This window comes from Homarus americanus, unplaced genomic scaffold (genome assembly GCF_018991925.1).
Source record: "Homarus americanus isolate GMGI-L3 unplaced genomic scaffold, GMGI_Hamer_2.0 scaffold39675, whole genome shotgun sequence".
In the NCBI taxonomy this organism is placed as follows: Eukaryota; Metazoa; Arthropoda; class Malacostraca; order Decapoda; family Nephropidae; genus Homarus; species Homarus americanus.
The window spans coordinates 15,930,271-15,947,770 of NW_024736071.1; the positions used below are offsets into that span (position 1 = coordinate 15,930,271).

The following is a 17,500-nucleotide window of genomic DNA, read 5'->3' on the forward strand; positions in this document are numbered from 1 at the left end:
TCTCCCTCTCCCTCTGTGTCTCTCCTACTCACAGTATATATTGAGGGGCCACTCATCCACCAAGGGCTGGGTGGAGGAGAGGGCAGGGGAGTGGGCGTGGCAGGAGAGGGCTTTCCCCACGTCCTCAGCTTTGGGCGTCCATCTCAGCTCACTCGTCGTCACGTTCCCCTCGTCACTCGTCTGTTCACCACGTCATCACCACGAGGGGAAATCCAAAAGCCTATTATCGTATGCAAATCGAGGTGATAAAACAGTAATAATCCAGAGGCTTCATTTATATTCGAATTTTATATGTATGTATGTGTGTATGTATGTATGTATGTGTGTGTGTGTGTGTGTCTGTGTCATGTCTGGTATGATCTAATATATCTGAAACTCCCGCCTGGACGTCCGTGTCTCTGGCTGGTAGTATGACTGAGACGTGTGTGTGAGGATAGATCGCTACCCCTGTGTGTGTTTACTTTGACATCACCAGAGTCCTAAAGAGACAGTGCAGTGACCACCTCGTTAGGATCTGGCCTGCTGGCGTCTGTCTCGCATGAAAAAACAAAAGAATCCTCGTTTTGGGAATTTTTTTAAAAAGTTTTTCTCCTCTAAAATTCTTATTCTTAAGAGTAGAATTATCATAAGAAAAAATACATTATATGGGTAATTAAATCCTCCAGAAACAATGATAAACAAGGTAATTTGAGGAATAACTATAGATGATATGACTGATTAATATTGCCCGGTATTTAACTACACAACACAAGTTACAAACAGTCTTAAACTTCACAGATTTAAACTTGGGTGTTTTGAAGATGTTGGATCCCAGCCTTCTGTAATCCTGCTTCCCCGCGGGACTTTGTGTAACGCTTCAGGCTTAGCATATTCATGACGGGGGTCCCAGCCTTGCCTGCCTGACGGTAGTACGACGTAGGGTATTATATTATTCTGTGATCCGAGGGAGAATGTAACTCACCGTAGCAAATGTCACCCTGGCATTATAAGATTTTTTGGTGATTAAAGCAAACGTGGCAGATGACTTCCACATGTGATGTAACGAGGTGGGTTGAGCATAGTGTGATTTCAAATGACAACTCGACAGAAATAAGAAAATCTACATCTAGCTTATACACCTTAGGCTTACACGTCTGATATTAATTACATAGTGTTACCCTCTCTTTCCCTAGCCGCCCTAAAGACAATATGGAGCTTACTCGAGTCACTGCTGGCGTCATACTTGCCATAACTGTTAGAGTGGTGGCGTAGGTAATAATGTGTATATGGTGATGCGTTGTTCTAAGACAGTCTCACTGGATAAGGGCTTATCTGTAGGTTTTACTCCGGATATAACTGGTATATTTTCACGTAAGTTAATTATATAAAAATGTCTACTTAAAATTTTTTTTATAAAAGTTGATGACGTCAGTGGAGGAAAGGGGATGGGAGGTAAAATGCCAGCCAGATATTTTTCATAATTGAATCTATTTTATAAAATTTGCCTCCAGTCATTAAAGATAATTGTGAAATAATTACCTAAATTAAGAATAATGACTTAAGCAGCGTTTATAAACTATAGTAACTTATTTCTTACACTTATATAAAAAAAATAAATTTGTGTAATAATAGGAGCCTTGTCAACTCTCAAGGGGTGGGGGGTAGATACGTTAATTGTGGTGGGAGGTGAATGCCGAGTCTAATACCGTATTATAATTTTTGGTTAATTACTTTTAAGCTCTACTGGTTAGTTCTCATTTAAATTTACATTGTACGAAGTTTTGACTTTTTTTTCTTCCTTAGTATACTGAAGCAGTGTTTATTACTGTGGGGTCTACTGGCCTCACACTTCTCGACGAATGATACAATTTCTTTTTCACGGGTCTTTTTATTAAAGTCGAATTTAGGCCAAACTTATGCTATTGAAAAAAAATTTGTTCCAATGTTATCTTCTTTATAGAAAGTTCAGACAATGGCACCGAGGCTTAAAGTTGACCTTCTCTCTGGCATTCTGAGTGGTTACTCCTGTCTCGTTGATGGTGTGTTGGCAGTAAGTGTGAAGAAGGGCGACAACTATTTACGTAAAAGTGTTGAGATGGCAGTGTGACTTCGTATTAAACATTAATACGGGAATATACCTTTGTGAGTGATGAGCTTGGTAGTGTAACACGGGATAGGGGAGTGGTCTCAGGACAAGAGTGTGTAAGCCAGTGTGTGTGTATCACTGTTAATTATGAAGGCGAGGAACTTGTCTTGCCAGTGTTAACTTGTTAGTGTGGCTTAAGACCCGGCAGGAAAAGCACCAGGACTTACTGTACCTTCTCAGTGTGAGTGATGAGCTTGGTGTTGCCGAGGCGCCAGGTGATGACCGCTGAGGGCCTGGCACCTGCGGTCTGGCACACCACACTGTAAGGCCAGCCAGCACTCAGCGCGTCCCGACTACTGAGGAGACGAACCCACAACGGCGGAACTGTAGGGGAGACCACCACTATATACTGTACTGTACCACACAGGTTGTCATGTTATCGCTGTATTGTGTATCCATTCCATCCAAGGTGATTTTAACTGTATGGTGGAACAAAACTAAGAAGTTTTCCCTTCTGTGTACCTTATGAATCTTTATAATTAGTAGTAAAGCAGGAAAGTTTCCAGAAGTGACATACAGTGTAAGTCTGGGGTAAAACTGGGGACTTACAGTGCATGTCGAGGGTGACGGTGGAGAGGATTGGTGCTGTTATGTTGGAGTTGGACGCTTGGCAGGTGAAGGCACGACGCAGGTCATCACGAGAGAGTGCCGGCACCACTAGTAGGTTACTGACCTCTTGGACGTCCCTCACCTCCGAGGAGAGGTCAAGGAGGGAGGCCCCCTCCCACCAGGTGACTCTAGGGGGCGGCGACCCCCCTCTGGCACGGCAGGTGAGGCGGAGTGTGTCACCCTCAGTGAACGGTCCCACCACGCTGCGAGCCATCACGCCCAGATCTGTGTAGATCGCCAGGCGTCGAGGCGGCACTGGCGAGTGAACATGAATCGGTGTAGCAAGTCAGGTTAGGTTGGGTTGGGTTGGGTTATAGATAAAAAACAACCCTGGGGCAGTAACGCGTCTGAGCCCGAATGTACACATCGATAAAGCTCAGATGTCAACATGAAGGAGGAAATACGTCCATGGTGACTGTAACGTCAATAAGAAAACATACACACGTGTGATCATACATAATCCTCTTTATACTGACTCATACATCGCCATGGAGAAGGAATACACTCAGGATCATACATCAACGTGAAGGACGCTTGTATCCCTCTGTGCATGTTGTCCTGTAGCTTCAGATAAACATACACACACACATACACACACACACACACACACACACACCTAAAACAATCTTATGTGACACCCAGCGAAAGGTTGGCTACAATGTCTTCAGCAAAATACCGAAGTTAGTGTTAGTTTATACATACTGTTTAAATCTTAACAAAGGTCAGACAAAGTTTAACTCGGTCAAAATGTCAATCTCTGACCTTCACCCAAGAAAATACAAATATGTTCAGGATATTTTGTGTATAAAGATTACCAAGAAGGTATTTTGAGAAACATTAAATCTTTTTGTTTAACATTTTTCATATGAAATAACTTGTAACATTTATTGGTATGTGAATATTTTGTAACACTCCAGTTATTCATTATTATTTCTTTATCTGTTCTATTATGAAACCAAGATGATAATAACTTTTAATTTCTATTACTCAAACGATTATCTGAAAAAAGTCAATAATACGTTATAATTGAGAGGTAAAGGCCGTAGTGGTGGGTACAACTTACCGATAACAGTAAGGTTGGTGGTGAAGGTGAGGGTCGGGTTGGTGCGGAAGTCGACCCTACATCTGTATGTTCCCTCATCCCCGGAGTGAACTCTCTGTATCCTGAGGGAGGCGGTGAGGAAGGAGGCGCGGTTCTCGAAGTGTGAGGGGTTTCTCCAGTGTTTGGCTTTACCCTCGTTCCTCATATCGTAACTAAGAGGGGAAACCAGAGAACGCCCGGGCAAGTGCAATATTATTCGTGACCTTTGACCTAGATTTTTACAAGGGGTCATTATTTTTGCCCCCCACCCCTTTTGCTGCTCTATACCTACTTTCACAACGCTTCAGTTATTTCTTTGGCAGCATTCAAATTATACTCTAATTGATAAAGACTCACCAACCGACTTACACACACACACACACAGCCCCCCCACACACAGACCACTTCCAGCACCCTCCGCTCTCATCTTGGGATACTATAGGGTAACAAACATCAATAATAACTCCCTTGTTAGGTGACGGCCCTACCTGTAGATGGGCTTGGTAATGCCGTCCTTATACCAGAGAACCAGAAGGGCGGGGTCAGCGGGCAAAGGCGAGGTCAGGTTACAGGGTAGGTCAGCCACGCCCCCTTCCGTAACCCACACAGATTTTGTCGGACCTGATGCAAGAGAGACGAAAAAAGAAATTACACGCAAAAAAATATTTTGTTGATGAAACGAAAGAAAACAATCACTGCTAATGAAAGACTTCTCTATTGCCTGCAGTCGAGACAAACATCGCCGTCTCTCTCATTGTCTAGCGAACACAAGAGACCTTTGATCCAACTTTGAAAATACCTCGTTAGACAACTTAGTGTACGCCTGGACGAGAACGCGAGTCGGATTATCCTTCATGACTGTCCACGCAGACTTCTTGACTTGACGGAAGTTCGCTTCAACACAAAGAAGCAACATTCCTCTCGGCAGAAAATGAAGGAAATAGTATTAAGGTGTATCCGTCTCACTAGGCGTTTAATTAGAGAGACAGGTGTTCTGAGAGACAGGTGTTTAGGGACACAGGTGTTCTGAGAGACAGGTGTTCCGGGAGACAGGTGTACCAAGAGGCAGGAATTCCGAGATACAGGCAGGTGTACCGAGAGACAAAGCAATAATATATATATACATACTGTAGTATCTGTCTATGTCAATTTGTGTCATGGGATTTGTGGATAATCGTCCAATTAAGCCGTAAAACACAACAATTATTTTTACGAAATAGAAAATAACTTTTTGTTATTTTAATTATGGTTGCGTGGATTCGAGAGAGAGAGAGAGTCCTGTACATTATGTAAAGTTACCCACGTCCTCTGGTCTTCCTTTCCTTACTCGTGTTCGTCAACTCCGTGACCTCGTTCATCAACTTCCATCCCCTCCAGCCAGTTGACTGCCCTCTCTCCTCTCTTCACCTTCCTCCATCCCTCGGCCACACCCCCTTCTCAAAATCCTTCCTCCATTATCTTCCTACGTCACACCTCCGTCTCTCCCTCTCCATCTTCCTGCTGACTCATGGTTGGTCGACTTCTGCTCTGAGTCTCACCGTCACTGTAATTTATTTTCCGCGGCAGTTCCATTCTCGGGTTATCAGAAGCCGATAATTTATTCTCTGAGATATCCCGTCGGTTAGGTGGTGTTGCAGCCTCCCAGTGAGCGCCACTTACCCTGTTTTATACCACTTTCTTCCTCACTGAATCTTTGGTTATATCCCCGAGTTCATGAAACTACTGGTCTTGAAATCTATTTACCGAGTTTCAAGGTTTGTTTATATATATATATATATATATATATATATATATATATATATATATATATATATATATATATATATATATATATATATATATATATATATATATATATATATATATATATATACACACACATAGTACATCCATGTGCGTGTTCTACAAATAACGAACCAATTTTCGGATTCACACGCGTCCCATTGTCACAAAATTCAAAACTTCCACTGAAAATAAAATCCTTTTGTCTTCTTTAAGGTCAATTTGTCCCGCTTGAGTGCTTAGTACTGATTCTCTTATGCTTTTTTTTTCGTAACAGTAAAGTATCAGTTTCATGTTTTATTATGGCAGTTTATAGATTTTGCAAAAGGATTCATTTTACAGGAAACTTGGTTACTGAATATGTAACCCAACCTTAGCTAGTAGTGGAAATAACAACAAGGGTGTGTGCTGTAGCCAAACCTTGTTACTTTAGCTACTGTGATACTCACTACCAAAACATGGGACGATCTATAGATACTCGTTTCTTTAATTCAATGATATTTGATGACATGAGAGAAATTTGAGGAAAAAAGATATTATTCTAAGCCTGACAGCAGTTAACGAGACCAGGAGAAATTATCACTTGATCCCCTCATGTGACAGACGGGAGGGTCCTCACCCTTCCCATTATTTGGAGTGTGATGGAGTGACTGGCACACGCAAGGCGCACTCAGCCCCTCTATTATGTTAGATATAAGCGTGAGTCGCACACGCAAACGTTACTCGCGAGTGATGGAATAGCCTCTGAGCCACACACAAGGCTCACACCATCCCACCACTCCAGTTACCGACGCACGTAAAAGTAGATTGATAGGTTGACCAGCGCACGCAAGATGCTCTTCACCCCTTCATTATTGGGAGTGGCCGAGGAGACAAACACACGCTGGTCCGACTAAGCCTTCTATTACAGCAGATGGATGACAACACGCAAGGAGACACTACTGTATGTGTCGTGACGGTCATGTACTGTATATCATGCGTCGCCGCCTCTTCACGTGAGAGGGATAATACTAGTCCAGGTGTAAGTGTGGACAACGTAGAGACAGATCACCATCCTCAGGTAAACAAGAAGAGGAGGTCGACGAAACACAACTATTCTTCAGAAGTTCAGTCACCTTCTGCAGGATGTCGGTTATATTCTTCTCTTCCTCAACAGCAGGCATCCTTAACCCCGTCTCTTGAACACATCTGCATAAAAGTGTTTAATCTTACCGGTAAATTCCTTATGGCTTAGTGCTCCAGCTTCTTTTCCTAAGACGAAGATGTGTTTTTATTGAGACTCGGTTTTCTGCAATTATTTTTCGGGATTTCCTGTATCAAAGGGAAAACACACACACACACACACACACACACACACACACACACACACACACACACACACACACACACACACACACACACGTAGTTTAATAATAAAAGAGGAACACCAGGGAAATCACAGACATCTTGAATGTTGAATTGTTTAATACATTCGGCTTACGTCTCGGAACATTACTTATTACATTCTCACAGTAGAGTCTAGAGGGACACAGTTTTCCACTTACGTGTGTGCCATCATAACAATACAACATACAACAGATATTAAACACTCTCTAACGAAATCCTCAGCCCAAAGCAGTATGCAACAAACGTCTTAAAAGATATTTACATTCAATACTCTATAGCTTATAAGCTCACTTGTGCTAGCTGTTAGGCGGTATATATATTGGTTAAACAAAAACACTTAAATAAACGCATCCATGAGCACTTGGGTCTTTCTATTCATGCGGGACAATTAATCGCCCAACCACCTCTCTCACTAACCACGCCTACCAACATGGCGCGGCGTAGTTTATAGTTCCAGTGCTGCCGTTTGACGGAAATTCGTCTGCTAGACGGTAAAAAAATGAAATTCGATGACGTAGACGGTAGACTGACGTCACTGTACCGGCCCCGGTGGCCCGTCGGAAAAAGACTGAAACTGTTAATTAGGCCTTTAGGGGTCAATTGCAAAATAAAAATGATATAGAATGATTATGAAGTTATTTAATTTGATTTCCTTCATTTTATAATTGATAGTTTAGCAATACTGCTTCATGATGAGTTGGCACGAGAGGATGACGTCTACTAGGAACACAAAGGAAGTTATTTAGTCCTGTTCCATGTTTGAGTTCCAGGGGCGGATCCAGGAATATCAAAAGGGGGAGGGTCAAAGAAGTTTTGGGTGGGGGAACCTGGCCAGCAAAGCGAGCCCTTCCATCTGGGGGGGTAGCTGAAAGCCCCCCCAGAATTTTTTTTTTAAATCTGATCAATATCCTGGGCATTTGAGGTCATTTTGAAGCCATGTACACTTGATATTAGTGGATATTCTGAGGTCAATAGTAATTCATTATTACTATGCAAAAATGCCTGAGTACAATACTGCAATAAGGAAAAGTATTGGAGTTTTCTGATGAAAACGGGGGGGGGGGAAGTCCCCCCACTGGATCCGCCTTGAGTTCAGTGCCTTTCACATGACTTTCACTGTAGAGCCTTTGTCATCTACACGCCGTTATACATCGACTTTCGGCGAGTCCTTTATTGTTAGTTCTTTGTTTTATTTTATTTTATCAGACATCTTAAAATTATATGTAATATAATAGTTATCCTTTTTAACAGTTCATTTTCTATGATGTTCACCCGTGGTATCACTCCATTTTCTACTTCTTGAACTCTTTTATCTCTTTTATCCAATAAAATACTGTACTGCTCCATTTGATTGTAAAGTTGTTTAAAGAATCTACTGTGTAATATTTCATACTGTATATATATATATATATATATATATATATATATATATATATATACATAATAATAGCAAAAAGGAAATGAATTGTTACTGATATCCTATATATGTATCACATTTAACAAAGAAAACGTTTTTATGACGTCATGGTCTCGTAGACAGTCACAACGCGAGGAAAATAACCAATCAGAGCGTTCTGTAAAACACAGTTGGAATTACGACTGCCCTGTTTAGTTCTCGGCGAGGCCAGTGACGAGACCCACCCACTTAGCATGGACGGTCTGTTTGGATACCACCTAAACCTGGTATCAGTGGTCTGGCCTCGTGTGAACTATTGTGTTTGTGTACACCTGTCTTTATTGTTCTTGTGTTTGTCTTAGCACTTGTACTTTCTAACCTAACCTAACCTAACCTAACCTAACCTAACCCAACCCTTGTGATTTGTCCGACTTTACATTTATTGATATTATTGTTTGTATTTTTAAGACATTGTTCAATTCGTTATTTTATTTTTACGAACATACACATGTGACTGAAGAACTCTGAAGATAGAATAAGTAACACACACACACACACACGCACACGCACGCACGCACGCACACACACACACACACACGGGAGGTCCTAGGTGTCCAGTAAATAAATAAAATAAAGAACTACTGTACACAGGAGGGAAGAGAGAGAGAAAGCCTTCTTCGTCATTGTTACTGTGTTATTTACCTCCATTTATCATCTGTTTGGCTCTACCCTTTTGTTTATCTTCTTGATGTTTGTTTTCCTGTTTTCTTCTTAAGCGGGAACAGTGAAGGGCTGATAGATAACAATGAATGAGATGAAGGTAGTTGAATTGGGTAATTAAGAGCAATGAGAGGTGATTGGTAAAGACTCAGTGTCTCTGTAGCGTGTGTAGGTGACATAAACTGTCTGGCAATGTGCGGTTTGGGGTTTGTTTTTGACATATACTACACACACACACACACACACACACACACACACACACACACACACACACACACACACACACACACACACATACACACACACACACACACACACATGATCCTCTTGTTATTAAATTCGTAAGCTATTTGATTTACTTTAGGATACGCGTTAATAATTATTTATTTTACGCCCATACATTCGCGCATGCATAGACAGAAGAACATGATAATGAAGAAGAAGAATAAGAGGAAGAAGAAGTACAAGAAACAGAAGAAGAACAAGGAGGAGGAGGAGAAGAAGAAGAAGATCACAAAGAAGGAGAAGAAGAAAAAAAAAGCCGCCACACACATGAAGAATATAAAACTAACATTAAATACTTAAAGTTTTCTTCCTACTCTTTATACTGAGTTCAGACAGTTACTTATTTCGCTGCATTTATTTCACGTTGGTTGCCGGATGTTCCAAGGTGTGTAAGAGGCATTTTTCCTCACTACTGCGAATGTGAAGAGGAGGCATCTAACAGGCTCAAGCGGGCTTCACAGACCACTGCTCAAATGATGTTAAATATTGGCTGAGACTGTAACGTTAGCTGAAAGTGGTGTGTTACCCTATTTTTGTTTTGAGAATCTGCAGCCTACATTTTAGCAGTTGAGTCTCTCCTGAGTTCTTTCCTGAGTCTCTGCTTCCCTCAACCTCTGTTATTTCCCAGAATCTATGAATTATAACTAGACTAAAAGCCTCTATTCAGTTACACACACGTTGTAATTTTCATAATCGTGGGAACAGTAGCGTGCTATCTGTTACAGGACTGTCAAAATCGATGCATATATTTGCCCAACTCTGGCTGCAAGAGGTACCTCGTATTCGGACACGTGTCACGACCAGCACTGGCTCTGATCCCCGGACACGCGGTGTTATCAAGGGGCTGCTGTATATTTTAAAGGCTTATCTCGGCCTGCGGGACACTCGCCAACCACTGATCTCCGAATTGTTGTGTTGTTGTTGTTAGTGGTTGTTGTTGTTGTGGTGATAATGGTGGTAGTGAAGGTGATGTTAATGGTGGTGACGGAGAGGGTGAGGGTGTTGATGATGATATGATGGTTAACGGTGGTGATGGTGATGGACTCAACATACACATAGTTGAAGCGTACTTCCAGTGATTCATTTTTATCACCATGGCGGAGTAAATAGAACAGCTAACTAAGATAAGAACACACTACAGCCCATTCCCCTAAGTCATAAGATATTTAGTAAGGTTATAAAACTCACTATGACCCACACACAGCAGCTCTTGTGGTTGTGACTCACAGGAGGACACAGGGCGACCAGCGGCGTTATGGTCAGGTCTATGGATACTAGTACTCACTCTCTCACAAACTGACGGTATTACACGTCTCTTAGCCATCAGACTCAGCCATGATATTGAGGACCGGGAGAAATGGCTTCCATCAGTATCCTTAGTTGGCCTTCTGAATCAAACATTTTTATTTTAGGGATTAAGTTATCGTATCTAAGGGATTAATTATTTTATCTTAAGGATTCAGTTATCATAGTTAAGGGATTATCTTACTCAGGAGGTCAAGATAACTACTCGTAGGTAATTACTTCTTCGTACATAAAGGGTTAACCCACCTGGATGATGGAGAGACCTGTTGTGTACTGTTTACCTCCAACCATCACCCTCGCCATTCCACACCAACCTCCTGACTCTCACCATCACCCCAACCCACTATCCCCCATTGCCACCATTCCTGCCATCACCACCACCACCAGCCCCCTAACTCTCACCACTACCATCCCCACCACCACTACCATCCCCACCACCACAACCATCACCCCCACCACAACCACACAACTTCCACCTCTCCCCCATTATGAAAATGAGGCATAATGACATCACTCACCATTACCACACACTCTCCTGCTTCATGTCAAGACCTAATAGCTCCATTCATCATTCATTCATCATTCTACCTCAGCTGCTGCATGATTATTCATTGCTTGGGCTTCGTTAGCTTCCCTGAGCTAGGAGCCTAAACTCACTCTATTCAGCAGTATTAGGTAAGATTATTATTATTATTATTATTATTATTATTATTATTATTATTATTATTATTATTATTATTATTATTATTATTATTATTATTATTATTATTATTATTATTATTGTTATTGTTATTGTTGTACATCAAACTATTATATATAAGACAATATGAAGGATTAAGACTTCTAAAACCCTTGAGTAAATAAGTATTACACACTCAGATAAGTCATTGTATTTAAGGGAATTAAAGTTGTCGTACTCAAGGTGGTTAAATCATCGTATACAAGGGGTTTGGTCATCGTACTCAAGGTGGTTAAATCATCGTATACAAGGGGTTTGGTCATCGTATACAAGGGGTTAAAACATCGTATTAAAGGGATTCGGTTATCATACTTAGAGCGTGTCTCACATCAGTTTGCCCTTATGAGCTTCGGCACCACGCACTACCCCAATATTGGCAGCTTGGTGTACGGTACTTACTCTGTGAAACATGCTATCAGGGGCAATACTCTCTCTCTCTCTCTCTCTCTCTGCATGTTTTCTCTTTCTCTCTGCTTTTCTCTCTCTCTTTTTTCTGGCCCGCCTTTTATTCTTTGCTTCTCTGTGTTTCAATCCCCCCTTTCCTATCTCTCTTTTGTCCTTTCTCTGGCTTTACATATCTTTGTATCGTATGAGTCTCTCTCTCTCTCTCTCTCTCTCTCTCTCTCTCTCTCTCTCTCTCTCTCTCTCTCTCTCTCTCTCTGGTGTAGGTAACTGGAGGTACAAGTAATGAGAGGTCACTATACCACACGTCTCTCTCACCATTAGACACTATTGCCCTGACCATTAGTGAAAGTGGAGCCATTATTTTCACCAGTCGCAGAGAGAAAGTGGAGAGAGAAAACAAAACAGTACAAAAGATTACTTTCTCTTTATCAATTATTCCTGTTTCTCTTTCACTGTTGCGTGGTTGGTGGTGTAGTATACATGACAGACAGACAGACAGACACCCTGGTATCCTTATCATACGAGGGATACCGAGTTCAGCCTCTATCCTTCTCTCCTATCCGCACCGCTTCAGCTACATTCATTGTTTACACTGAGACGAGTTGTCCAAATAATGCAAAAAAAAACATGAGATATTTGGGAATGTATAGCTGCACTTCCATCTATGATTTTTATATATTTTTTTGTATTTTTATTTTTTGGGGGGAATTCGTCTTTTATTAGAAGAAAATAAAATTCAAAATTATCACTGACAGTTTCATCGAGTGGTCTTTCATGATAGAATAATATCATGTGAACATTTAAAAAAAAGTGAATCTATTTTTGTTCTCTAAAATCGAGTTAGATTTTTTTTTACATTTTTAGTTTTACAATTTTTTCGTCTTTTTTGTGGGGGTGAGGGTGGGAGGGGGCACGCAATTCCATGTCTGTCTGCATATTTTATCTCGCTGGATGGAATAATTGTGTTAGATGACATTGGAATAGTTAAGTTAAATTAATTGGTTGTTAAAAGTGGGTGTTTTAGGGTCTATTTTATAATGTATTTACGTGTGTTGAAAGCTAAGGTGTAAAATGAGGTTAATTTCTACACTAGACGATAACTGTTTTAGCGCATAGGAAATATTTGTATGGTAGTGTGGAAGGTCAGGTGAGAGGGAGGTTTGTGTGATGCTGTTTACGATGATATGGCAGTTCATGTCACTATTCTCATTATCCTCATTGTCACCTCGTCATTATCCTCACTATCCTCCTCATATTGTCATCTTCTTCCCCATTCTCTCACTGGCACCTTATGTCACTATCCTCACTATCCTCATTGTCACCTCGTCACTATCCTTACCATCCTCCTCATATTGTTATCTTCCTCCCCATTCTCTCACTGGCACCTTATGTCACTATCCTCACTATCCTCATTGCCATCTCACTTCACCATCCTCACGAATCGTCACTGGCATATCGTCATTATCCTCACTCTCCTCATTATCTTTTCATAATGACCCTTCCTCAGTGAACAGTTCTTGCTTCCTCTATATTTCACTCTGCCAATCAGGCCTCATTAAAACTTCCAGCGATCACTGAACAGGTAAACCCCAGGTAAATCAAGACGATATAATCAATTCTACTCCTCATCTCTTCCTTTTAGTATTACATCAATGACATATTTTTTTTATTACACTAGATCAATTACCCAAATCATCTAATTAAACACCGAATCTAAAAAAAAAAACGGAATATTATTAAAACACCAACTCGAAGAAAAAACAGATTATTCCCATTAGAGTAGAAAAAGTAGAGACGGAGCCTTGCCTCTGTGTATCTACCGACCGTAAAAGAGACATAATCTTAACACAGGCTGTCAACACGGCCAGCGCTGCTATCTTGGCCAATTAATCCCCCAGCAGGAGGAGGAAACACTGATGGATGACGTTCCCTGCGTAGTGGAACTCTGAGTCAAATTTCTGAGTGACATTAATGGTCGGTGAAGAATGCTGGGATGTGCGTGACCCAGACTCTTAACTCCCGCCTCACCAGATAACCTTCTCAACCTACCACACGCATCCTTGACTTGTGACCATAGGGGTGGGTTGTGTGTGTGTGTGTGTGTGTGTGTGTGTGTGTGTGTGTGTGTGTGTGTGTGTGTGTGTGTGTGTGTGTGTGTGTCTACTGATACTGGGAATACATAACCTGATAGAGAGTAAATGTTACCCGACACGGTGGCTGAGATAAGGCGTAAGTAATCATGGTCATGGGAGAGTTATGTGTTGCAAGTAGGAGTGTATACTGTAGATAATACGGTGATGTGAGGTAGCCGATACTGTACTCGGTATACTGTGAAGTGGGGTAGCTGATACTGTAGTTTATAGTATAGACGTGTGGTGTCGAACAATGATCAGAGGTTGTAAAGTCCCACCAACAGATAGAGCTGTCACTTCCACCTGACACACTCAGCCGTAGACACAGCAATACCGCCCTTCCTCCCCCTCTCCCTTTCTCTCTCTCTCTCTCCCTCCCTCCCTCCCTCCCTCGTCTCCCTCACATCAAGGACTAACACAAACAAGATAAACTATTTACAATACTAACCTCAGATATATTTCCAACTAATACCTTATAAATTATTATGATGTTGAAATATATAATGGTAAATATTTTAATGAACGGTAACGCGGACTAGATGTGTATGTAAGGTTTGGTAACTCAGTATACAGGGCGCCTCCTCTCCCCTCCCTCTAGCAATATAATCCCTCTCGGTGTATTTCTCCTGATGGCTGAACAATGCAGACGCCGATTTCAATTGTAACATAACGCCCGTGGGGTGATGACAGCGGGAAAATCTGACCTAATGGATGTTTTCCTCAGAGGGTTATACGATTTTCCTCTTTGTAAAACAAGACATATATTGAAGTTGGATTAGTATTGAACTGAAGCTACGGAAAACATATTGTCAACGCTCACAAACATGAAGATAAATCAAACAGGAATTGTTTTCAACCAATTCCTCGATTTCAGCAGGAAGATTTTAAGATCAGAGTTCACGAGCATCAATAACTCGCCAAGTGCTACTGTTCCCTGTTTGACTTTTACTTCAGGAGATACTCAGTAATTCTCAGAGATTAAATTACTTAAAATATCGGAGAGACATCTTTACTGAACTGTGGTAAAGTTGTGTAATAGTTCTGTATTGAGTTAGTTGAAATGCATTACAAAGTTGAAGGAGAGTGTAACAGAGTTCTGAGGGATAATGTCTTTGTCTTCTGTCTCCGCTATAGTGAGCACTGGTGATGGTCCCTTTAGCTGTTCTTACACGTTAGTTATATATTTTCTTTTACAAACAACAACACCAATAATAATAATAATAATAATAATAATAATAATAATAATAATTAATAATACTGAAAATGATGATGATGATATTTCTCTATGTTGCACTACAGTCACTCCCTCACTTCTTGCAATATTAAGTCGAAAAAGAATTATATACGAGAAAGAAACGCAGGATTAAGCACAAGGTAATCCCTGACTCCACCTCCGACTAGTGTGTGGCGTTAAATTGAATCACAGGTGAAAAACTCTCAGGTAGGATAAACTACACTTACAGAACATCCTACACTGTCACTCAACCACTAGAACTGTCACTCAACCACCTAAAACTGTCACTCAATTACTAGACTGAGTCACTCAACCACTAGATTCACTCAACCAATAGACTGTGTCGCTCAACCTCTAGACTGTGTTACTCAACCTCTAGACTGTGTTACTCAACCACTAGATTGTCACTGCACCACTAGACTGTCACTCAACCACTGAAACTGTCACTCAATTAATAGACTGTCACTCAATTCCTAGACTGTCACTCAATTCCTAGACTGTCACTCAACCACTAGACTGTGTCACTCAACAATTAGACTGTGTCGCTCAACCACTAGACTGTGTCACTCAACCACTAGACAGTGTCACTCAACCTCTAGACTGTCACTCAACCACTAGACTGTGTGTAACTCAACCACTAGAATGTGTCACTCTACCACTAGCCTTCGTCACTCCTCCATCACAACCTTCGGAGCTTTATATTTATTTCCCATTCCATTATACACTGAAGATTCTATAATTTTCCTTAATGCATGAGTTTTGAAGATTCATTTACCATAAACGTCAGAAATTATTATTGGAAGAAGAATTCAGTAGCTTGTGTTCAGAGGTGAGAGCGTGGTATGTCTTTGCCACTTTTAATATTGTGTGTGTAATATCTTGAAAAATACAGATCTTTATATAATAAGATTATCTGAGTTGAATATAAAATACACATTTAATATCAAGAGATAATTTTAGTTCCTATTATCGTCAAAGACAGACCTTTTATAATCATTACATCGTTCTTTGTACAGCCATAATTCACAAACATCAAAAGATATTAACTTGATTTTTTCAGTAACATGTTCAAACAATTATCATTTAAGATATAGGAATATTGTAATTATTTGTTAGCTGAAGGTCAAAAGGTCAGGTACTTAATGAGTTGAAGAGTTGAAACTGTATGACAAGTGAAACGCGGGTGGCGATTTCCGTAGAGTTTTTCAGCATCGGACGCATGCACACAGACACACACACACACACAGACATAGACACACACAAAGGATCAAAGCTTCACAGTGTTTTTTTTTCCTTAACCTGTTTTGTCATATTAGCTTTTCAAAGGTAAACCTTCCACAATGAGCCATGTTATTTTCAGTCTTTTTTTTGTCATTTATTTTTAAAATTCTTTAAAGGATCACATCAAGATTTCAAAGCTGGAATGATGCTGTGACTTTAGTGTGTGTGTGTGTGTGTGTGTGTGTGTAAAGAAGACTTTTATTACGGTGATTGTGTTTTAGTATCAGATAATATTTTTCTGTCATTTTTTTAATATCCAGTGATGTTTCGTTCTAATATCCTGTAAATAATTTTTCCTTTATATATCAGGAAATCATTGTATTTTGACGAGGCTGGTGGTGCCGTCACTGTTATGTTGCGGTGACCATGACAGGACAGTGACGAGGCTGGTGGGGCCGTCACTGTTCTGTTACGGTGACCATGCCAGGACAGTGACGAGGCTGGTGGTGCCGTCACTGTTATGTTACGGTGACCATGACAGGACAGTGACAAGGCTGGTGGGGCCGTCACTGTTATGTTACGGTGACCATGACAGGACAGTAACGAGGCTGGTGGTGCCGTCACTGTTATGTTACGGTGATCATGACAGGACAGTGACGAGGCTGGTGGTGCCGTCACTGTTATGTTACGGTGACCATGACAGGACAGTGACGAGTTTGGTGGTCCCGTCACTGTTATGTTACGGTGACCATGACAGGACAGTGACGAGGCTGGTGGTCCCGTCACTGTTATGTTACGGTGACCATGACAGGACAGTGACGAGGCTGGCAGTCCCGTCACTGTTATGTTACGGTGACCATGAAATAGGATGTTATTTGCGCCTGCCACTGTGCCGTCCATCTTACTATCGACACAATGGATGGTGGCAATTTAATTTTCATGGTCGCTATTGTTGTTTTGTTGTTGTATATATATATATTTTTTAGTTGTTTGTCGTTACTGGGATTATTGTATCTTTTGTGTATGTTTTTATCTGTAAATAAATTAAAATAAATTTGTCAGAAAGAGAGAAAAATGAGT

General features: G+C 40.9%; 1 protein-coding gene across 1 annotated transcript in view; it reads right to left on the reverse strand.

Moving 5' to 3' along the window:
• Nucleotides 1-17,500, reverse strand: part of LOC121871820 (nephrin-like) — an 81,492-nt gene that overhangs the window by 26,520 nt on the left and 37,472 nt on the right. The window contains exons 2-6 of the mRNA XM_042374329.1: nucleotides 4,304-4,436; nucleotides 3,798-3,988; nucleotides 2,675-2,989; nucleotides 2,298-2,449; nucleotides 33-180 (exon numbers count right to left, since the gene is read on the reverse strand). Of these exons, the coding sequence (XP_042230263.1) occupies nucleotides 33-180; nucleotides 2,298-2,449; nucleotides 2,675-2,989; nucleotides 3,798-3,988; nucleotides 4,304-4,436 (939 nt within the window). The remainder of the gene's footprint in view (nucleotides 1-32; nucleotides 181-2,297; nucleotides 2,450-2,674; nucleotides 2,990-3,797; nucleotides 3,989-4,303; nucleotides 4,437-17,500) is intronic.